Source organism: Sciurus vulgaris (genome assembly GCF_902686455.1).
Source record: "Sciurus vulgaris genome assembly, chromosome: 16".
Classification (NCBI taxonomy): Eukaryota; Metazoa; Chordata; class Mammalia; order Rodentia; family Sciuridae; genus Sciurus; species Sciurus vulgaris.
The window spans coordinates 14819685-14843101 of record NC_136477.1 but is presented as its reverse complement, the minus strand read 5'-3'; the positions used below and the strand labels follow the sequence as shown (position 1 = coordinate 14843101).

The window sequence follows — 23417 nt, the reverse complement described above, 5'->3', positions numbered from 1 at the left end:
TAGATTAACCCTACCTATGTGGTTTAGAAGATATCTGTAGGCCTTAAACTGACTAAAAACTCCTGATTCTGGCAGTTTTCTCTTGATAGTTAGCAAGTACATCTGCTTAACAATCTCTCTGTTGTAGCTTCCAGTCTTTATTTATTCTAGGGGGGTTAACACAAGTGTATATCTTACGTTGCATTTAACTATTATTTCTTTTAAATGCCCATGAATGGCCTTATTTCATTTTAACTGTTTTGTGTTTAAGACCAAACTGGTCAAATTGACCTGTTCCTGTCTGTTTAGAGTTGGCTGAGTTCCCATAGGGTCACTCTTAGGGAACTTAAGAGCAGCGTCTTAGCTCCCTTAGTGCCATCTGTTAGGCAGGGCCTCCTTGATGAGGTGGCTTCCCTTGGAAGCATCAGGGGTGTCTCCCTTTTCCAATGACCCTCCTCTGCAGCAGGTGCACCGATTGACTTTTCATCCTCCAGTGGTCTCACAATATCCCTGATTGGGTGGTTGTGTGGCCCAGAGTTGCAAAGCTCCTTAGAGAAGTTCTCTTGTTCCCTGGATTCAGGCTGACTCTCAGAGCAAGAGCCAAATACTGGGTTTTCTTGGCCTCCGTATTCAATCTCAATTTCTAAGTTTGATCTTAAACATCCAGCAAGTTAGTCTCACCAGTCATAAAGTAAGAGTATTGGGCTTTAATTTCAGCCTATGACTTTACAGATATTCACCCCCTTTTATCTAATTGGGGTCTACATTATCTGTCCTATAGGTGATGGCTTACTCTTTCAAATTAATTTACAGTGTTTGCTCTTGAAGCAGTACTTCTGCAAAAAATTAATCAGGCAACAGTTAGAGTTTACAAGGAAAATACAAAATGGAATCACCAACAGTAAAACATTCAGTTTGTGCAATAGCTGTCCTGAACTTTGGCTGAGTTATTCATTATATCTCCTGTTTGAGATCACGGTGATCTTTATAACAAACATCAAACTTCTGATGATGAGTTAAATGAGTTAAATGAGTTTTAATGAGTTTAAATGAGTTAAACTTTAAATGAGTTAAAATCTGGCTTACTTTGGAGCCATTCAAACATGCAGCAGGGTATGAGGCAGAGCCTTATCTCAGGTAAGGTGGGGCTCTTCACAAAACACAGATTTTGAAGATTAAGCTGGGATCAGATGGAGCTTTGTTCTCTGATGGAAATGCAGATCTTGAGTTATGTCAGCAATATTTATGTCTTACTATCAGGTTAAAGATTATGTAAACATTATTCTTTGTTTTCAGGAAAGTTACAAAAACTAGGACATCTACATAACTTTTCACAGCTGCAAAGTGCAATGTTAGGAGCTCCGTGTAGCTGTCAAGAAAGTCCACTATCCAACGTTACTGTAAGGCAGGCAGGAACCAGAGAAGAAAGTTGATGAAACACTGGTTATCTAGCAAAAGAATTCCTTCCTGCCCAAGAGCTGTGCGTCTGAGATCAATGTCAGAGCTCATAGGACTCCTACTCAGAGCCTCCCCAGAGAGGGTATTACCACAGCAATTAGGCATCTTGTGCTCCTGCACAGGAACACTCCCAGGTACCAGGCATGCCACAGCCATGAGGTCATCAGAGACCCCAATGTCAGTTACTGTTGTCCCATTTTTGCTATTGTGCATCACACTCTTTCTTAAATGTCATTTTAAGAAGTCTATAAAGTATAAAACTTAACAGACACAATGTCAAGGGTAAAGGAGTGTTTTAAAAGGAATCCTTGTCATTTTAACATATAAATTAAACTTGGTTTATATCAGCACATTAGTATTTAACCTTAGGGAAAACCTTAAATAGCTTTAACTGATTGTCTCACATACATATAACCAACTTAGTTACATGCAAACTTGTTGACATTTGCCCTTTACTTATTCAGACATTCTTAGCACTTACTTTAACCCTCATATATTTCATCATACAAGAACTTTCTTACCCAGAACCATTATTTTCCCCTCTACTGAATACATTCCCATACTTAGAATCTTCTGTTGTTCTTTCCTCTCTGGTGACCCCTGTGGTGAAAAATCTGCGTTCCTTCCAAATAACTGAATGTGAGTGAGCAATCAAGAAGACGTATTTGGAATTGGTGTAGATTTTAACCTGTTTACCTTTGGATAGAATTAGAGAATAATCAGAGCAAAGAGTTTGGCTTTTTGGGAAGTGTCCCTTCTGGAAGGCAATTGGCGTCCAGAACTGAGCCAGTGGTGACTACTGCATAAGTGGCTCTACAGTGTCCATTGGGACCCAGCCCAGAACTGCCATCTACAAAAATGGTTAGGTCAGGTGGGGGGAGTGGGTAATTATAGAGGTCTCCACAAGGTGAACATAGGGCCTCCAGCACCTGTGGGAGTGGAGGGGATTTATGGCTTACAAGGTCCTGTGGTCAATGGGTGGAAAACACAGTTATTGGTTAGAGTAGGGTGAGTTTTAGAGTTTCCTTAATTAATTCAGCTGCTGCTGCCAGTGCTTCGAGACATGGTAGCCACCATGATCAGCAGAATCAAGCTGCCTGGAGAGATATGCCACCAGTCTGTAGGAAGGCCCAGTTGGTTGTGCAAGGAGGCCAGTGGCAACACCCTGTAAATTAATTAGATGTTTCCAAGAAACATATTTGAGTAATCCCACACATGTCAAATACTTATTTTACTGTAAAAACCAAGATATCAGATAGGTATATTGAACAGTATTTGTGGTCTCTTTTCTGTTGGAGACAAGTTATAGAAACAAGTGATTAATATCCATTAACATTTTTAAACTTGGCCACCTGGAGACATGTGAGGTAAGTCATGATATGTACACGATTTTTGGACACAAAATAGACAACACAATATACACATAACACAAAAACAAAGGCCTTGTATTTTTTATAGATGAGATTCCCATTGCAATGTAACAGATACTCAAAAACTAGAGTTCAATAAAAATAGAGCTGATCAAAACATCAATGTTATGAGCTCAAAAAATATAGCATTTAAGCAAAAAACAAAAGAAGAGTCCTGGAAAAATGACTTGGCTGTTAATTATATTTTGTTGGAGTTCTGGTAAAGGCTGTTTTTTTTTTTTGTTTGTTTTTTTGTTTTTTTTTTTTTTTTTTTTTTTGCACCTGTGAGGAGAGTCATGTCCATTATGTGGACTTGGTCAGCAAGACAAGACCTTGTGGTTCCTGTTGAATGCAGGGTGGTTAGTCTGGGGTGAGAGCTGAAGAAAGACATGCTAAGTGAGATCATAAGTCTGGGAAAGATATCTAAATTCCTTAATATAAGTAGAGGAGTCAGCAGAGAAAGACACTAAATGTTTCTCAATCTGGGAACATGAGAGTGAGAACGGAACTTGGATTTGCACAATGCTGTCTGCACCAGCCACCTCTGGAGGAGAAAGAAGCTCTCGGTTAGGTGGTGGGAGGGCTCTGAGGAGGAAGAGGAGGAGGAGCTGCATCTGCAGGAGGAGGGGGCGTGTTTGCAGGAGGAGGACAGGAAGAGGAGGGGGAATTCTGGCCAGAGCATGGAGGGGGTGGTGTTTGGGACCACCCCAGCAAGGAGAACTTGGGTGGTGGAGAAGGTAGAAGAAACGGCGGGGCGAACGCTAAATTCCAAAAAGAAAAGCTTGCAAATGGTCCTGAGTGCCCTTTGGTGGCCATCTTGAGATCTAAAACATACTGAGGCCAGGCCACGGTCGAATAAAAACTAGCCATTTACCCGTAAGTCTTGGGGGAGTCCCAGTTTTGTGAAATTATGGTAGAGACAGCCCAAAAGAGTTTTGGGGGTCCAATGAGCTACCTGTATTTCCCATTAGCCATCCAACTTTACCCAGATAGATATACAGAAGCAGAAAAAGGCATCACAATTTTAGCTTGTGTACACTGGAAAAACAGTGGATGGGCCAGAAGCCAAAACATCTTTTGACTTTTGAGGGTTCAGAATGGAAATGGGGGGGCTAACTGGAGGCTGGGACATCTCCACTGCGACCAGAGCCCTAATGGAATGGACGGGGACGGGTTTGTGGCACATGCAACAGACAGACCCCTTGCAGATCAAAGGGTAAAGATTGGAAAGGCAAATGGGAAAAACCTCAGGGAACTTACCCCGTCTGATGCCGGATAAAGGAAAATGGGATGGAGCGGAACAGAATGGAATCTCCTGGTTCTTCTAAGGGAGGGTGTGGACCTCAACCCTGATGTGGGGAAGCCCAAAAACCCTCCCGGGTTTTGGCATCAAATATAAACTCAGGGACATGGCTAGTGGCCAAATAAAATCGGACAGAAAGCGGCTGAAGCAAGCTTTACTGGAATTTGGCTCTCAGGCAAAATTCCCAGCCATCCAGGGTACAAGTCAGGGTAGGGAGCCAGAGAAAAATCAAATCACATATGGCCCCTGCTGCCCAGGATCTTTATAGGCTGAAATGGGCAGGGGTCCTGCTGAGTGACAGGTGGAGGTAAGGGTCAGTGGAATTTTCCTGCCCGTTTGATTGGTTGCTGTGTGGCATGCTGCCCTTTGCCTCAGTTGCTCTGCTCTCTGTCATACAGTCACCCAAATTCTGACCTACCAGGCACCTAGAACTTTACAGTTTCCAAACAAGCTGAGTGGATGGTCCTCAATACTTCAGTGCAGAGAGTGTGGACCATCTTTAACAATTCACAAGACACTGATCTTCCCACCACAAATCAAGCATTTAAAGAATAATTCCAAAAAATTATAACACTAGGACACAGATTATTCTTTTTGGATGACTGTGTGAAGCAGTATTCAACAGGCGAGTCCTTCTCAACAGAAGGGAAGACCTGCCATGGGGCTCCCAATGCCCATGTGTTCCAGGATTTCTATATACCTGATCCATGTTGTGTTACTGGATCCACTTCCCATTCTCCTCTTCCCATGAAAGATGCCATCTCCTGCTCCACACTTGCTACAGAGACACCAGTCTTTACAAAATCAACCTGTAGGAAACAGCCTGATGACATCTGATGTTGGATTCAAAGAAAAAAAAAGAAAAGAAAATCATGGGAGAACTTCACAGAGTGCAAAGTGAAATGACCCCTGTTTGATAACAATGTGGTCAAGTGTTTTTATTGTCCACGTATCAGGAATTGTTGCTCTAGGGAGAACTCCTATGTACTCATTTTAGCAATGTCCTGAGTATTGTGACACATAGTCCCCCTTCTCCCTTCTGATGCTGTAGATCACAGGGCCACATCTGTGTTTCCAATGTAACAGCTGTGCAAGGACATATGACCCATCACTGTCCTGTATGCACATGATTTGGGTTAAAGAATTAGCATGTGAATCAGTGTGGGAGGCAGGACCTTCTCAGGTAGACTCCTAGGTGACTGGGAGGGTGTGACTTTCATTGTTAGTGATCCTGGGTTTTTGAGTGGAGGATAGGCCTTTATTTTATGAACACCTTTCATGCATGACATCATCAAGATGGTGTAGAAAGACACCCCTGCCTCCACCAGTTCACCAGAGCCAGGTGGAGACTGTTATCTACAAAGCAGCAAAGCTGAAGGTGGACCCAAGAGCCCTTTAGAACATGAGTTACAGTGGATAAAAAAGACAATAAATGTCAGGAGATGAAGAAAAGGAAGAAAGAAGAAAAGCAGAGGCTATTGATTTCACACATGTAGTAGGATCCATGTTTATTGCTACCAGCCTGCCCCACAGAGGACACCAGCACCTTCTGCCCATGACATCACCAATGACTCTTTCCCCTGGGGAACTCCAGAGTGGGAGATATGGTTCTGAGGTTCTCTTCCCCTAAGGAACTGACAGCGTGGAGTCACTTTGGAAAAGATGCCATATCCTCCCACACCCTGCCAGAGTCCTGACTCCCATGACATTGCTGCCACCCGTTAGAATTCCTCTGTCCAGATCAGGTCCCATGGCTTAACTGGGCATGGACACGTTTCAGATAGTGGACTCTTGTCATGGTGAGGTAGTTTGCACTGTCATATGCAGAGATGAGATCTCAGTGCATGCGACTGTATGCTGGACAGTGGGTCAGTTGCTATAGAGATCCCAAAGCATCTGTATGTCAGTGGAGGCCTGGGTCCTCCAGACCTGGATCACTGGCTGCTTCACCACATCCTCATCTGATGCACTGTTACCAATGTGTCAGTGGAGGTGGCTGCACCCTGCACCAACACCATTACTGTCCTGGATTCCAGTGCTGTATGTCCTATGATTCAGGTCTCAGTGCCTTGGCCACTACTCAGGTCCCCTCATCTGACATCTGTCCAGTATCACCATGAGTCAGACTGTAATCCAGATCAGTGCCATGAGGAATATGCTCAACTCTAACACCATGGTTCAGAGGATTCAGTTCATTCCAGATACTCCAGGGAGAGACATGGTAGAAGGGTGTGGCAGAGGAAAGCTACTCAGCACATGGTAGCTGAGAAGCAGAGAGAGAAAGGGAGCATGGAAGCGGATGGGGAGAGGGTGAACCCTTCCAGGTCACACCCCAGTGACTTACTTCCTCAATCTAGGTCCCTCTTCCAAGTAGTGCATTCAAGTACCAATGAATTAATTCATCAAGTGTATTCATGCACTGTTTTAATTAGATATTTTTGCTGCTTTGAGCAAAAGATGTGACAGGAACAAATTTAGAAGAGGAAAAGTTTATACTGGAGCTTGTGATTTGAGAGGTTTCAGTCCATAGATAGCAGCTCCATTGCCTCGGGCCCAAAGTGGAACACCATGGCAGAACAGTGTGGTGGAGGGAAGTGGCTCAGGACATGGCACTAGGAACCAGATAGAGAGACTCTGCTCACCAAAAGCAAAATATATGCCCAAAGTCACACCTTCAATGACTCATCCTCTCCAACTACACACTTCCTGGCTACAGATACCACCCTGTGAGTCCCCACTAGGGGATTAATGCACTGATTAGGTTCAAACTGTCACAACCCAGTAATTTCGCCTCTAACCTTCTTGTGCTGTCTCACATGTGAGCCTTTGGGGGACACCTCATAGCTAAGCCATAACATCCAGTGATGAGGTCAGAAACCCCACATTCGGTTGCTGACTAAAAGCTGAACCTCTGAGCCTTGCTGCACTGGGTACCCTGCTTCCGACACATGTGCTTTTGAGGAGACTCCAGATTCACACCATGACAACACCTCACACCCTCCTGAAGGAACACAGACACCATGTTTTACCCCAGTGTCACCCATTCTGAGCTACCAGGCTTATGAGATGTAAAACAATTCATTGGTGCTCTTTTTGTGACAGGTTGACGTATTTGACTCCATGGAAATGTTATAGGCCAGGCTATATGGACAATGACTAAACAGACTCCATTTTACCCTGAGACACCCTGTTATGTAGGAAATGCTTCTTCCAAGGGAGCACCCTGTCTGTGTACCCATCAACGGTTGCTTAGTATAGCATGTTTGGCAGCACAAAATGATCATTCTTACATAATGTAAAATTCTTCCCTTTTTGATTCCTGTTTTTCTTGGACAATGTACCATGTCAGCAATGATGGGATGTTAGTACCATTCTTTAACTTGTACCCAAAAAAGGACATTTTGAGCCACTTCTCCTTCTGCTTATAATTTTAGATCTCATGATGCTTGTAGTTTTGAATCATAGCAATAGACACTTATGATTGATGTACTGACTTATGGTATAAAAATCCCTGCAACCCTATGGTTGGAGTTGTTCTCCCAATAGACATTTTGGGCATTGTGTGAGACAGTTAGCCAGACAGCTAATAAAGACTGTCAGATTCGGATTTCTCAGTGGGAATCAGTCTGTTCTTGAACTTTATCCCCACAACATTTTAATCTCCCAAGCTTGTTGTAATATGTTCCAGCAGCAAGAGGAAATGACCATACCTGGCAATCCCCACATTCTTGTTTTAAGCTGGTCAACCACTACCCCTTGCCAACTCATGGTGTCTATGAAGCAGAGTTGAGAAGGCATGTGGAATGGCAGCTCAGGTGTGTTTTTAACAAAGCAAAATTGGGAAAGATAATTTTTAGGTAAAGGAGCATGCTAGAACACTTTCCATTTTTTTATGATAGTATGTATAAATTTGTATCCATCTAGACATTGCATATTTAGTTTCTCTCTAAAAAAATTTTTAAATTCAGTAGAATATGGAAATGCAAATCCGATAAAATTAAGAGTTGTATTAGTTGTATCAAAATCAGTGCCCTGAAAAAGATTTTGATGATGCTTGAATAACTATTTATTCATTGAATCAAGATAAACTAAATTCCTGTCTAAACACCAAAAATCATAATAAAAGGAAGCTGTAGGAAAGACCTTAAATTATAGTACACTTTAGAAGAGAATATATATGAACCTTCTGAGCACCTACCAATATGGAAAAATCAGTGACTAGAACTGAGAACATAACTAATGAATTTAAACATATTAAACAAGTATATGTCCAGATTTAAGAAGAAAGAGAGAGAGAGAGAGAGAGAGAGAGAGAAAAGAAACCTAGGGAATGTATTTAGAACATATTAGGCATTATAAAACATGATATTGTAGATAAATACACTGCTTAAGTCAATTAGAGTAAAGACAAATATTATGCTGTATGATTCAAGGAGGGGAGCCAAAATACAGAAAGAACAAATGCAGAGCTCGTGATGCACTGCATGCGTCTGTAGAGCCATCACCTGTCACCTGAATATGTGCCACTGTGCTGGCCGTAGTTCAGTAAAGCAGGAATGCAGAATAACTCAAAACCATGAAATGATGCTCATCCTCACCAAAGCAGTGCTATGGTTTGGATATGTGGTGTCTCCCAAAGCTCAGGTGTGGGACAAGACAGGAATGCTCAGGTGTGAAGTGATTAGATCATGGATTGGTACCCTCACTGGTGGATTAATCCCCTTAAAATGGATCAACTGGGTGACAACCTTAGGCAGGTGGGGTATGGCTGGAGGAACCAGGACACCAGGGGCATGGCTTTGGGTTTATACTTTGCTCCTGGGAGAGGAGCTCTCTCTGCTTCCTGGCTGCTGTGTATTTTATGATACAGATTCCATTTTACATTTAACCCTGTGCCCAGCTAATTTTCAGTTCATTTGCAAGGATTCACTGAACATATGTCCTTTCCAACAATAGGATGAGGCATTGCGGCTGCAAAGGCGGGGAAGAGTCAGTTCTCAAATTCGAGAAATCTGTACAGATGATGAGAGAAAATTCAACACAATCAGTGTGAGGGAGAGCAGAGTAGGTCTGATATAGAGAAGAAAACTTTGAGTTAATTTATTCACGTCACCTCAGAAAACGTTCCTATAAATGAGATTTGAAGATACCATTCATTTAGTACTGGAGATATACATCCCGTCACTTCTGAGGATATATGTCAGTCAGGAAGACCAGAAAACAAGGACTGCAAGTTCTTGCTCATGTGAGGAAGGGGGTGAAGTTGATGTCACAGAGGTTGAGAGTAAAACATTGGTCCCTGGAAGTCAGGCAGGGTGAGGAGGAGGTTGGGTAGAGGGTGTGAAGTCTAGATTCATGAGTGAAATGATTTATAAAATTGTATAGCACTATAGAGCAATAGTTCAAAACAACAGATTATATAATTTTGGAAAACTAGAAGAGAGGAGTGTGAAGAAAAGACAAGCCTTTCAGCAGAAGTAAATGTTGATTACCTTGATTTGATCATCACAGGTTGTGCACATGCATGGAGATATCACATTGTGCCACAGAAACACATACCAGTATCTTTTATCAATAAAAATACAAATGCCCGTACCTCACTGTAGATAACTGAAAAAAAAAAAAAAAGCTCAGATCTAGTCATAAAAATAACAATGACTCTTTGATTAGTGTATAGGTGTTCAAATATGTTCCTTCATGAATTGTCCTTAGACTGGAATGATCCCAGAGTAAGATGGAAAGAATGAGTGTCTTAAAATGCACCAAGAGAGGTAGCTACAGTGTTGGATGGGGGGCGTGGGGCTCTGTGGTCTCCAGTATGAAACACGTTGTGACTCATGGGAGACGTGAATCAACACATTCTCTGAGAGGCACCATCTTTCTGAGGACTTTCCCCAGGGCCACCTTGATATCCCTGTTCCTCAGACTATAGATGAAAGGGTTCAGCATGGGGGTGACCATGGTGTACATCACTGAGGCCATCAGACTCATCCTAGAGGATGGTGTGGCTACAGAACTGAAATAGACTCCAAGGCTAGTGCCATAGAACAAGGAGACCACCAGGAGGTGAGACCCACAGGTGGAAAAGGCTTTGTACTTGCCTCTGTCTGAGGAGATCCTCAGGATGGAGGAGAAAATCTGAGAGTAGGAGAAGAGGATGCCAGCGAGAGGGAAAATACCCAGGATGATGGCCACAGAGTATAGGACTACACTATTGATGAGGGTGTCAGAGCAGGCGAGCTTCAGAACTTCAGGAAGATCACAGAAAAAGTGAGGGATTTCCCTGTTTGTGCAAAAGGACAGCCTCAAAATGGTCAAGGTGTCTGGCAGGGAGCCCAGGATACTGATCAACCAGGATCCCAGAGCCATGTGCTGACAGAGTCGTGAGTTCATCATGGCTGCATAGTGCAGGGGGTGACAGATGGCCACGAAACGGTCATAGGCCATCACTGCCAGGAGCAAATTGTCCTGGCATCCAAACACAAAGAAAAAGCAAATCTGTGAGATGCAGCCTGCAAAGGTGATAACTCTGCTCTGAGTCTGGATATTCCTCAGAGCCTTGGGGATGGTGGTGGAGGTGAATCCAATGTCAGCCAGGGACAGGTTGGAGAGGAAGAAGTACATGGGTGTGTGCAGGTGGGTGTCTGAGATGGTGGCCAGGATGATGAGCAGGTTCCCCAGCACAGTGACCAGGTACATGGAGAGAAGCAGGCCAAAGATGAGGGACTGCAGGTCAGGGTCATCTGTGAATCCCAGGAGGATGAAGTTTCCAGCTCCTGTTTGGTTTCCTCTTTCCATGTTGCTGGTGTGTTTTCCCAGTAGAAGGGAGAGAAGGAACTCAAAACTTACTTCAGCCAGAGACTTGGGAGGCAGAGGGAGGACTGCACATTGAGACCCAGCCCTAGTAGTTTAGTGAGATGCTGTCTCAAAATGAAAAATAACAAAGAGCCGGATGTGGATCAGTGGTTAACCACCCCTGGGTTCAAACCATGGTACCAAAAATGAAGAAAAAAAGAAATAATAGAAATCATTTCAAATAGGGATTCCCCAGGATGCCCCAATGTCTTTTATGGAAAACTATGGAACACAAGAGATCATTTATTTTGTATTATCATTGCATCTCTTTGCTGACACGTTTCAATTATCATTTTTACCCCACAAACAAACAGGTCAAAACCTTGCTCTAGGTCAGTGGTTATCAAATGGTGTCCCCAGGAGTAGCTTGCTGGGCATCACCTGGAATCTTGCTGAAATGTGCATTTTCATGCACACTTGACCACCCGAACCTCACATTCTAGGTGTGAAGCAGCCAATATGTCTTAGGAAGCCCTTGCAGGGTTCAGATGCACACACTTGTTTGGGAACCAGGGCTCCAGGGCTTACCTGCACCCCTCAGCACTCCTCCATCCCCTGTCATGGGAAGGCTCTGTATTTTACTGTGATTCTTTCCTGTGATTATTTCATGTCATATCCTGTGGATTGTGTTGGTCTTTCTGCAGGAAACAGCAACAGCTTCTGTTATTGTTATTCTTTTTTTATTTTATTTTAATCATCACTCTTAGTATACAGATTCAAGAATCATGGAAAGTCTAAATAGAGAAATCCTAGAGTTTCTAAATGTAAGCACATTAAAAAAATCACATTAAAATATTCCACATGGGGAAATGGCTGTTCAATAATTTCTTATTCTGGATGCTTGCTTTCCTGGTTTTCTTTATGAGGAAGACAGGTAAGGTGAATTTTATGATTTTTCTCTTATGATAATCTGCAGATGACTTCTGTCAGGTCTTTAGGATCCAGGTATTTCCTTTGTCACCTTCATGTGAATAACTGATTAAAACTACAACATTCAGATTCTTATATCACAAGTGGAAATTTACCTTCAGATATTTCAATCCCTTTGTAGGTAAACTTTCCTGGTTTTGAAAAGAAAATGTGGATTATGTTCATTTCTTTTTAATCATATTGAGTGTATTTTAGGTTTAATGTGTTAGAAATGATTGTCCCCACATTATATCCACAGTTTGATTATATCCAGGAAATTTTGGGGACTTTTTTTTTTTGTATTGATAATGTGTCATGTAGTTTTCCTGGGCCATTTCAATAACTTCACGATTTTTATTTTGGTGAAAGTTACTTTAACTAAATGATATTAATTGTAACTGCCACCCTTTCTTTGGTTTTATTTTATAGATTTCACATTGCAGATCCTTGTTAAGGTTTTGTGTAAGATATGGAATTCTTTATTTTGTCACATTATATGATGTTCAGCTCAGTGAATTGCATGATATTAACTATGTAGTTTTAGTTCTCTCAATGTACATTGCTTATTCCGCGTACTGTGGTGGGGCTTTTTAAAATTTTCAGTAAGAGTGTAATGACTCAGTAAGAGTGTAATGGTTTAAAAAGTATAATGTTGAGTTCTGTCTTTATGTTCCCAAATAAGTGTCAAGACTTCGATGTGGATTATGAGACTAAAGCAGCTATATAAAGAAAACACAGTATAAAATAAAGCAGACATATACAATGGCATAAATAATCTCTAAAAGTGGAGGAACATTGTGACTACAAATTTTTTCATATAAGTAAAAAAGAAACTTCAGTAATTAGAAATTTATTATGAAAACCTCTGAAGGAAGAAAGATACCAGGTAAAAAATTGCAAAATATTCTATTTGGTTAGTCAAAATTAATGTGTTTAAAAGATAAAAATTCGCTTATAAATTATAGAAAGCTTAATGCATTGCTGGGAAAATGGTACAAAGAGTTAAAAATTCATTAAAGGAAATGTAAAAAGTGTATTGAATGAGACGAATTTCATTCTTATCATTGAAATAAGGATAAGATTACATTTTCACTGAAGCAGTTGAGAAGGCCTTTTTGATAACAGTTACCATGTTAAATTCTGTGAGGGGGAAAGGGAAGTAGCATTTCAGGTACTGATATGAATGGATACTTGGTCAATTTTTTGGACTGGAGAAATTAAATCAGCAAATAGCCCTTTTATAAATTCCACTAGAGTCACCAGTAGATGACTGGATATCTCATTGAGCAGTGACATCATTTTTTATTTTTGGAATTGTTTCTTGGTATATCACATAAAAACTACAGATGAATACATATGCCATCCATCCTTAAGAAATAACAACTTTAAAATTTAAAGATGTTGGAAATAAAAATACCATTAGGCAACACTAAAGCAGGAGGGAACATAAAATAAAGATTAGAGAAGAGCTAGAGAACTCAAAAGGAGAAAGGTCCTAGAATTGAGAAGTAAATTCCAGAACTAATTCTAAGTTAGACTTGGGATGAAATGGACAAAAAGAGACAAGAGAAGAAAGGATTAGGGACTGAGGTGCAGCCTGTTTGACTATGTCATAATGATCCCAATGTACATAAAACAGCAACGTGCTAAATAAAAACCTTCAAAAAGACAAAGTTAAATTGAAATGTCTAGGATTAGGAATGAGAAAAATGAACGTAAATGTAAGGAAAAGTTCAACCTTGTAAAGTCATATTTCTTACAACTCTGTGTTGAAAGTATGTAGATATTCCAGAGTTGAACTTATTTTTGGGAACTGTCCAAAATTGACAGAGGATTAAAAAATCAACAACCAAGGAAAGAGTCCAATAAATCACAAGACTTATCACCAAAAACTATTCTTGCAGGACCCTGAGAAGGGAGCAGAAGCAGAATTCTCCTTCAAGTAAAGAAGAAATCTGTCTTTCATCTCCTCTATTTGTCAGAACCCTGTAGGTTCAGACCAATGCAATTGATGGAGAAAAAGACACAAGACACCTGAGTATGGAAAAGGCAAGATGTCTACTAGGAATGATATCGAACAAATTCTATTGTGATATCATGAGCACGTACAACAATGTACCAACAAATCCCACCTATGTACAACCACAACACACAGCAAAAACAGAGACAAGGCAAGATGTCCTTGTGATGGTGGATAGATCAGCTGCAGATGCAAACCTATTTTAACTCAGGGTGATTTTACTGAGGCCGTTCATACAAAGCCAAAGTGTAAAGAGCAGAGAACATTCCAGGCAGCATGAGGGCAGAGAGCACATTCAGATCTTTAGCAAATATTGCTTCTCTCTAGTTCTGAATTTACATTTTCAGATCTAACAGGGAAGTCTCAGTATTCTCTGTAAAATTTCTACTCATTCAACATTTAAAAAAATAAAACAGTTGGTAGAAGGGGAAAAAAGTTGCCTTTCTACATGTAGGTGAATTCATTAGGAAGTAGATCTCCAACATTCCAAATATTCATCCATTTACAACTCCTGGAATGGGGACCAGAATCTTATGAACACACAAGGACTGAGGGTTTTAATATGTATAATTACTTGAAGATCTGCATGTGCTCACCCTTGTGTTATGTTTTATATACCTTCATTCATTTTATCATCATGACTGTTTTTATAGGATGTAAGCAAATGTGTTATGATAGTGCAATGATAATAATGAACAGGCCCTACTACCTGATAGTGAGTATTATCATTTTCTCATTCCTGATTTACATTGACTTCACCCCAATATGATTCCTATGAAGTGGATACTATTATGATCCTTATCTTATAGTTATGGAAATGTAGACAAAAACCATTCAGTAACTTGATGTCAGAGGATGTATGGAAGGTGTTGTGTTAACTACACAAGATACAAAAGGAGGTACCTTGAGTGAATGAAAGATAATTTTTGTACATAAAAGAAAAGGAAACTTTGCTGATATAGGAGAACCAAGTCACCTCTAGGGACTCAAGAAAAGTTGCAGAGATGGTTGTGCAGGAAACAATTGAGAGATGGTCAATTCCTTCAGGAAGGCAAGACATCCTCAGAACTGGGTTCCAGGAAAGAGAAGTAAGATGAGAAGGAGCTGAAAGGGAGAGAAGTGGAGAGACACACGAGCTGACTGCACAGACTAAGTGAGGGGTCCTCCTCACTGCAGTGTCCCAACCTGGGCCACCAAGGCTCATCCTGTGAGCACTGTGTGGCCTCCTACCTGCTCTCCCATTGGAAGCCCAGGGTTGGTGAGCTCCTCTTCTTCCTTCTCAGGGTGATGAGAGTCAGCTCACCTTTGATGAAGGCCTGAGGTGGCTTCAGGCATGAGTGCTCTTCAAGATCCAGAAGTCACTCATTCTCAGCAGGGCTGAGCTGTGGGTGAGAGGATTAAGAGGCATATTTACTACTTCCAGGACCTCAGTGGTTGAATTCTCATGAATGCTCATTAAGTTAATTGTTGCATTGTTATTCTGTTTTCTGAGCAGTTGTATTTCCATGTGTGAGAAAACCAAACTAGAAAGGTAATTGTGCATGCAGCTGGTTTTGCTTCCTTGGGACCATCTTGTTTGCCAGCTATGTCTGTTCTTCCCCTGGGGCTGTTGGCTCATGATGTCATTTTGTCTCTGGACTTGATCTCTACTGATTATAGTCCTTCCTCATGAGTATTTCCTCAACCTGTGAGATGGAGTTTCTTGGTATTTCCCAGGCATGAGCAGGCAGTATTCAATGCCATGTGAGACCTTAAGTGGGAGCTGTGCACAGGAGGACGTCCAATTCACAAGCAGCTCTTCCAATGACTTTGCCAATGCTTCTAAATTCATGATTGCATGTTTGGTGCAGATGAAGATCCAGGCATTTGTTTAGCTAAGTACATTGAGAGGTGGTTTGTCTGTGCAAGAAGGAGTCTGTAGGCATCTAGAGCTTTACAGTTTCCCCACAAGATAACTGAATGATCCTCAGTACTCAGAGTGCAGAGAGTATGAACCATCTTGAACAATTCACCAATAAATGATATTTACACAAATCAAACATTTTTTTAATTGTACACAAATGGAGTACAACTTTTCATTTCTCTGGTTGTTCCCAATGTAGAGTCACACCATTTGTGTAATTATACAAGGACATAGGGTAATGATGATTGTCTCATTACTCCATCTTTTCTCCCCCACCCCCTCCTCTCCACTCATTTAACTCTACACAATCCAGTGTTCCTCCATTCATCCCATTCCCCCTGCACACCTCCATTATGTATCAGCATCCATTTATCAGTGGAATCATTCAGTCTTTGGTTTGTGGGATTGGCTTATTTCACTTAGCATGATATTCTCCAACTCCATCTGTTTATCTGCATCATTTTATTTTTTTGTGGCTGTGTAGTATCAAGCATTTTAAAAACAATTCCAGAGAATTATAACAGTAGGGCAGAGAGTATTCTTTTTGGGTGACTGTTTAGTATGAAGCAATGTTCAAAGCATGAGACCTTCTCACCAGAAGGGAAGACCTACCATGGGGCTCCCAGTGACCTGTGTTCCAAGATTGCAACACACCTTGTTCATGTTGTGGCTTGGATTCACTTCCCATTCTCTGCCCCCAGAAATGATGCCATCACTTGGTCACACTTGATACAGAGACACCAGTCTCTACAAAAAAGTCCTATAGGAAACAACTTGTTGAAATCTAATCTTGGATTGAAAGAAGAAAATCATGGGAGAACTTCACAGAGTGCAATGTGCAGTGACCTCCATTTGGGAGTAATGTGGCCAAATGTTTTTATTTTCCATGTATCAGGAATTCTTGCTCTAGGGAGAACTCCTATGTTCTTATTTGAGCAATGTCCTGAGTATTGTAACACATAGTCCCCCTTCTCCCTTCTGATGTGTGGATCATTGGGCCCAGTCTGTGGTTCCAACTTTATAGCTATGAAAGGATTTATGGCCCATCACTGTCATGTGTACACATGATTTGGGTTAAAGAATTTGGATGTGACTCAGAGTAGGAGGCAGAAACTTTTCAGGTGGACACTTAGTTGCCTAGGGAGGGCATGACTTTAATTGTAAGTGGTTCTGATTTTTGAGTGCAGTATAGCCCTTTATTCTGTGAATACCTTTCAGGCAAGACAGTATCAAGGTGGTATATAAAGGCTCCCCTGCCTTCATCAGCTCACCTAAACCAGGCAGAGACTGCTATCTACAAAGCAGGAAAGCCCAAGGTGGACCCAACAATCCACTTAGGATTGGCAGCCACATGGTGGGTAAAAGAAGACAATATTTAACTAGAAAGGAACATGGAAATGTGAGTAGATGGCTAGGAAGAAAGAAGAAAAGTAGAAGTTGTTGGTTGCACCCATGTGGTAGGACCCATAGTGATTGCTAGCAGCCTGCCCCACAGAGGACACCAGCACCTTCTGGACATGACATCACCAATGACCATTTCCCCTTGAGAACTCCAGAGAGGGAGATGTAGCTCCAAGTTTTCTTCCCCTCAGGAAGTCACTGCTGTGGAATCACTCTGGAAAAGATACCATATTCTCCCACACCCTGCCAAGTCCTGACTCCCACACTGTTGCAGCTGCTCATCAGAATTCCACAGTCCTGATTCTGCCCTGTGGTTATATGGGCATGACCACATTTCGGGTACTTGACTCTTGTCATGGTGCAGTAGTTTGCACTCTCATATCCAGAGATGATATCTCAGTGCATGTGACCATATGCTGGACAGGGGTCACTTGCTTCAGAGAGGTTCCCTTAGGGATTACAAAGCTTCTGTAAGTCTGGAGGCCTGGACCATTACTGGATTCCAGAAATCTATGGTCTCCATTTATGCCTATGATTCAGGTCTCAGCTCCACAGCCACTACCCAGCTCCTCCACATCTGACATCTGAACCAGTTGTCACCATGAGTCAGACTTTAGATCAGATCAGTGCCAAGAGGAAAATGCTCAACCCTAACACCATGGTTCAGAGGATTCTGTTCATTACTAGCTCTTCCAGGGAGAGACATGGTGGAAGGGTGTGTCAGAAGAAAGCAATTCTGCGCGTGGTAGCTGGGAAGCAGAGAAGGGGAGAATGAAGGGGGACAGGGAGAGGATGAACCCATCCAGGTCAGACTCCCAGTGACCTACTTCCTCAATCTAGGTCCCTCTTCCATTTAGCCCATTCAGGAACCAATGAATTAATTCATCAAATGTATTCATGCACTGTTTTAATTAGATTTTTTTTGCTGCTTTGAGCAAAAGATGTGACACAAACAATTTTAGAAGAGGACAAACTTATACTGAATCTCACTATTTCAGAGGGGTTAGTTCACAATGGCAGGTCCATTGCCTTGGTCTCAAGGTGTGGTGGAACACCATGGCAGAAGAATGTGGTGGAGGAAAGTGGCTCAGAATGTGGCACTAGGAAGCAAAGAGAGAGCCCCACTCACCAAGAGCAAATTATATGACCCAAAGGCACACCTCCAATGACTCATTGCCTCCAACCACCTTCCTACAGATACCACCCTGTTAGTCCTCACTAGGGGATTGATACGCTGATTAGGTTCAAACTGTCACAACCCAATCATTTCATCTCTAAACCTTCTTGCATTGTCTCACATATGAGCCTTTGGGGGCACCTCATAGCTAAACCATAATGTCAGTGATGAGGTCAGAGACCCCACATCCTGTTGCTAACCAATAGCTGTACCTCTGAACCTTGCTGCACTGGGGAACCAGCTTCCAACACATGTGCTTTTGCGGATACTCAGGGTCCAAACCATAACAACACCTCAGATGCTCCTGAAGGAGCACAGGCAAGTAGACAACCTGATTTCATCCAAGTGATACCCATTTTGTACCTCCAGTATTCTGAACTGTAAAATGACTCATTGGTGCTCTCTTATCTCCCAATCTTGTTGTAATTGGTTCTAGCAGTAGGAGGAAATGACTATAACTGGTATTGCCCAAGTTCTTGTTTTAAGCTCGTAAACCACTACTCCTGTCCAACTCATGGTATCTATGAAGCAGAGTTGAGAATGCATGTTGGAATGGCACCTCAGGTGCCATTTTCACAAAGACAAATTGGGCAATACAGTTTTTAAGCAAAGGAGCACAACGGACCATTTTCCATTGTTTTATGAAATTATGTATAAATCTGTACTCATCTAGACATTGTGAATTTCTTTTGTCTAAATATGTCAATTCAGTAGAATATTAATATGCAAATTAAATAAAATTAAAAGTTATATTAGTGGTATAAAAATCAGTGTAGAAGAAGACAATTTTGAAATAAATATTCCTTACATTTTTTAAATTAATTGAATCAAAATAAACTAAGTTACTGCCTTAATGCCACTAATAAGGAAGTTGTAGGGAAGTTCTTCAATTGTACTGGGTTCTAAGGACAGTGTCAATGAGCCCTCTGAGCATACACTCAGGTGGAAGAAAAGGAACTGAGTACAACTGAGAACAAACTGATGAATTCAGGCATGTTAAAAAAGTGTAGGTCAAGAAAACCAGAATGAAAAAACAAATGGAATCCTAGGGAATGTATTTAGATCATATTAGGCATTTAAAAACATGAACTTGTAGATATATACACTGTTGAATCGATTAGAGTAAAAACACATACTGTGCTTTATGTTCCAAGGAGGTAAAAGGAGCACATGACCAGCTCTACAGATCTGTCAAGCCATCACCTTTCAACTGGATATGTGCCACCATAATGGCTGAACTTCAGTAAAGCAGGAATGCAGAATAACTCAAAAGCATGAAAAGGTGCTCGTCTTCACTAAGGATCCAAGGCAGTGCTGTGGTTTGGATACATGTTGTTCCCAAAGCTCAGGTGTGGGACCAGGCAGGAATGTTCAGAGCCGAGGTGATTAGATCACAGACTGTACTAATGGGTGGATTAATCCCCTTAAAATGGACCAACCGGGTGATAACTGTAGGCAGGTAGGGTGTGGCTGGAGCAGCTAGGTAATCAGGGGCATGCCTTTGGGTTTGTACTTTGCTCCTGGGAGTGGAGTGCTCTCTGCTTCCTGGTTGCCCTGCTTTGAGCTGATTCCTGCTCACACATCTCCATGATGTCTGGCCTCATCTCAGGCCCAGAGGTGTGGAGTTGGCTGTCCATTGACTGAAACTCTGAAAGTGAGAGCCAAAATAAACTCATCCTTCTCTAAATATTCTTGTCAGTACTTTAGGTCAGAGCAAGGAAAAGCTGACTAAATCAGGAATTGAAATTAGAATACAGTTGAGCCTGTATAACAGCATTTTGGTCCCTCAAAAACCTCACATAAGATGGTGATCTCATGAGTTTGCATCCCCTGGTGACAGCACGCCAACATTACATTGTGTACGTGGCTGTGATAAAGGAGCAGGACTGTCCTCTCCCATATCTCTCTGGCTCCCTGTCTCTCCATGTAATCTCTCCCACTTGACTGTGCTCCAGCCACTAGAATGGGATGAAGTCAGAGGCTCCCTCACCAGAGCTGGAGTCATGCCAATTGCACTTGATAGACTCCAAACTGTGAGAATAATGGACTTCTTTATAACATAGTCCATCTCTGGCAGTTTGTTATAGTAATGCAAATGGACTAATATGTCACATAAAAGAGATATTGGGAAACAGTGATGTGATGTGTATGAAACATGGAAATACTGCTGTCACCTACTGAATGTTGTTGTTACTACTATCAGCATTAATTACTCTGAATGTCTTTTCCAGCTCAAAACCTGTTATTCAATTTAAAACTTTGCATTTTCTGTTCCAGATTCTATTTTTCATTTATCCCTCTGAACAGTTATTTTTCATTCCATTTGACAAATGAACAAGGAGTCCTTTCCAACAACAGGATGAGGCATTGTGGTGGCAAGGGTGGGAAAGAGCCAGTTCTCAAACTTGAAGAATCTGTACAGAGGACGAATAAAAAATGCAACACAATTGGTGTGATGGAAAGCACAGTAGGTCTGATAAAGAGGGAAACTTTGAGTTATTTTTTCCACATCACCTCAGAACTTGTTCCTGTAAATGAGTTTTCAAGACGGCATTCACGCAACACTGTAGGTACCCTTCCCATCACTTCTGAGGATATACATCAGTCCAGAAAACCAGGAGCAAGGGCTGCAAGCTCTTGGCCATGTTAGGATGTGGGTAAAGTTGATGTCACAGAAGTCGAGAGTAGAACAGTGTTTCCTGGAGTCAGGCAGGGTGAGGAGGAGGTTGGGTAGAGGTTGTGAAGTGTAGATTCATGAGTGAAATGATTTCTAAAGTTCTACAGCATTGTAGAAGCCCGTAGTTCATAAGACTGATTATATAATTTTGGAAAACTAGAAGAGAGGAATGTGAGTGTCCCAGTAAAAAGAAAAGACAAGCCTTTCGGCAGAAGTAAATATCAATTACCTTGATTTGATCATCACAGGTTGTACACATGCATGGAGATATCACACTCTGCCCCAGAAACATATACCAGTATCATGTATCAATTAAAATGCAAATGCCCATTCCTTAATGTAGATAACTGACAAAGAAAAAGCTCAGTTCCATTCATACAAAATCACAATGAATGTTGGATAGTGTACAGGTGATCTAATAAGTTGCATTATGAACAGCCTTTAGTTTGGAATGAGCCCAAAAGAAGATGCTAAGAATGAGTTGTCCTAAATCACTCAAAGGTATCCACACCATTTAATGAAAGGCGCCACACTCTCTGGTCTCCAGTGTGGTGTACACTGTGATTCATGAAAGATGTGCATTGAACTTTTCTCTGAGAGGCATCATCTTGCTGAGGACTCTCCCCATGGAAATGTTAATGACCCTGATTTGATCCTTACACATTGTGCACATATACTGATCATCAGAGAGTGCCTCATCAAGATATACCATTACTCCATACCAATAAGAAATGTATGTAAGTAAAAACCCAATCAATATTGCAGATAACAGAGAATGCCCAGTTGAGTTCATACAAAGTTGAAATGATTAGTTAGTAAGTAAAAAGGAAGATACAATATGTAGCAATATGAACAATTGTTAGGTTGTGTTAGGTTGGGAGAATCCCAAAGGAAGATGCCAAAAATGAGTTGCCTTAAAATACACAAAGCAGAGGTAGCCACAGCATTGGATGGAGAGGGGAGGCTCTCTGATGTCCAGTATGGAGCATATTGTGACTTATGAGAGACGTGCATCAAACCTTTTGCTGAGAGGCACCATCTTGCTGAGGACTCTCCCCAGGGCCACCTTGATGTCCCTGTTCCTCAGACTGTAGATGAAAGGGTTCAGCATGGGTGTGACCATGGTGTACATAACTGAAGCCATCAGACTCATCCTGGAAGATAATGTGGCTACAGAACTGAAATAGACCCCAAAGCTAGTGCCATAGAACAAGGAGACCACCAGGAGGTGAGACCCACAGGTGGACAAGGCTTTGTACTTGCCTCTGTCTGATGAGATCCTCAGAATGGAGGAGAAAATCTGAGAGTAGGAGAAGAGGATGCCAGTGAGAGGGAAAACACCCAGGACAATGGCCACAGAGTACACCACTATGTTATTGATGAGGGTGTCAGAGCAGGCGAGCTTCAGAACTTCAGGAAGATCACAGAAAAAGTGAGGGATTTCCCTGTTTGTGCAAAAGGACAGCCTCAAAATGGTCAAGGTGTCTGGCAGGGAGCCCAGGATACTGATCAACCAGGATCCCAGAGCCATGTGCTGACAGAGTCGTGGGTTCATGATGGCCACATAGTGCAGGGGGTGACAGATGGCCATGAAGCGGTCATAGGCCATCACTGCCAGGAGCAAATTGTCCTGGCATGCAAACACAAAGAAAAAGCAAATCTGTGAGATGCAGCCTGCAAAGGTGATAACTCTGCTCTGCGTCTGGATGTTCCTCAGAGCCTTGGGGATGGTGGTGGAGGTGAATCCAATGTCAGCCAGTGACAGATTGGAGAGGAAGAAGTACATGGGCGTGTGCAGGTGGGAGTCTGAGATGGTGGCCAGGATGATGAGCAGGTTCCCCAGCACAGTGACGAGGTACATGGAGAGAAGCAGACCAAAGAGGAGGGACTGCAGTTCAGGATCATCTGTGAATCCCAGGAGGATGAAGTTTCCAGCCCCTGTTTGGTTTTCTGTCTCCATGATGCTGGTGTGTTTTCCCAGAAGGAGGAAGAGAACGAACTCAAAATTTACTGCAGCCTGCAGCTCAGGATGTTGAGGCAGGACGTCATACTTTGAAAGGAATCCCCAGCAACTTATCGAGATCCTGTTTCAAAATAAAAAAAATTACAAAGGAACTGTGCATGTTGCTCAGTGTTTAAGCACCCCTGGGTTCAAATCATGGCACTTTATAGAAAACCAAATCATAGAAGTCTTTCCAGATAGGGATTTCCCAGGATGCCCCAACGTCTTCTATGGAAACCTTTGGAACATAGGAGATCGTTAATTTTTGTCTTACATTGGGTCTTTCTGCTGCCATGTTTCAATTATTTTTTAATCCCCCAAACA

General features: G+C 41.9%; 2 protein-coding genes across 2 annotated transcripts; both read right to left on the bottom strand.

The window, feature by feature from the left end:
* Positions 1–9984: 9984 nt before the first annotated feature.
* Positions 9985–10947, bottom strand: LOC306647121 (olfactory receptor 7C2-like; the record flags this gene model as incomplete). Its single annotated transcript, XM_079116139.1, has 1 exon — positions 9985–10947. The coding sequence occupies one exon, from the start codon at positions 10945–10947 to the stop codon at positions 9985–9987; it is 963 nt and encodes a 320-aa protein (XP_078972265.1).
* An 11141-nt stretch (positions 10948–22088) lies between these two features.
* LOC306647120 (olfactory receptor 7C2-like) lies at positions 22089–23197 on the bottom strand (the record flags this gene model as incomplete). Its single annotated transcript, XM_079116138.1, has 1 exon — positions 22089–23197. Exon 1 carries the CDS (start codon positions 23049–23051, stop codon positions 22089–22091), a length of 963 nt encoding a protein of 320 aa, XP_078972264.1. The 5' UTR covers positions 23052–23197.
* Between the last annotated feature and the right edge of the window lie 220 nt (positions 23198–23417).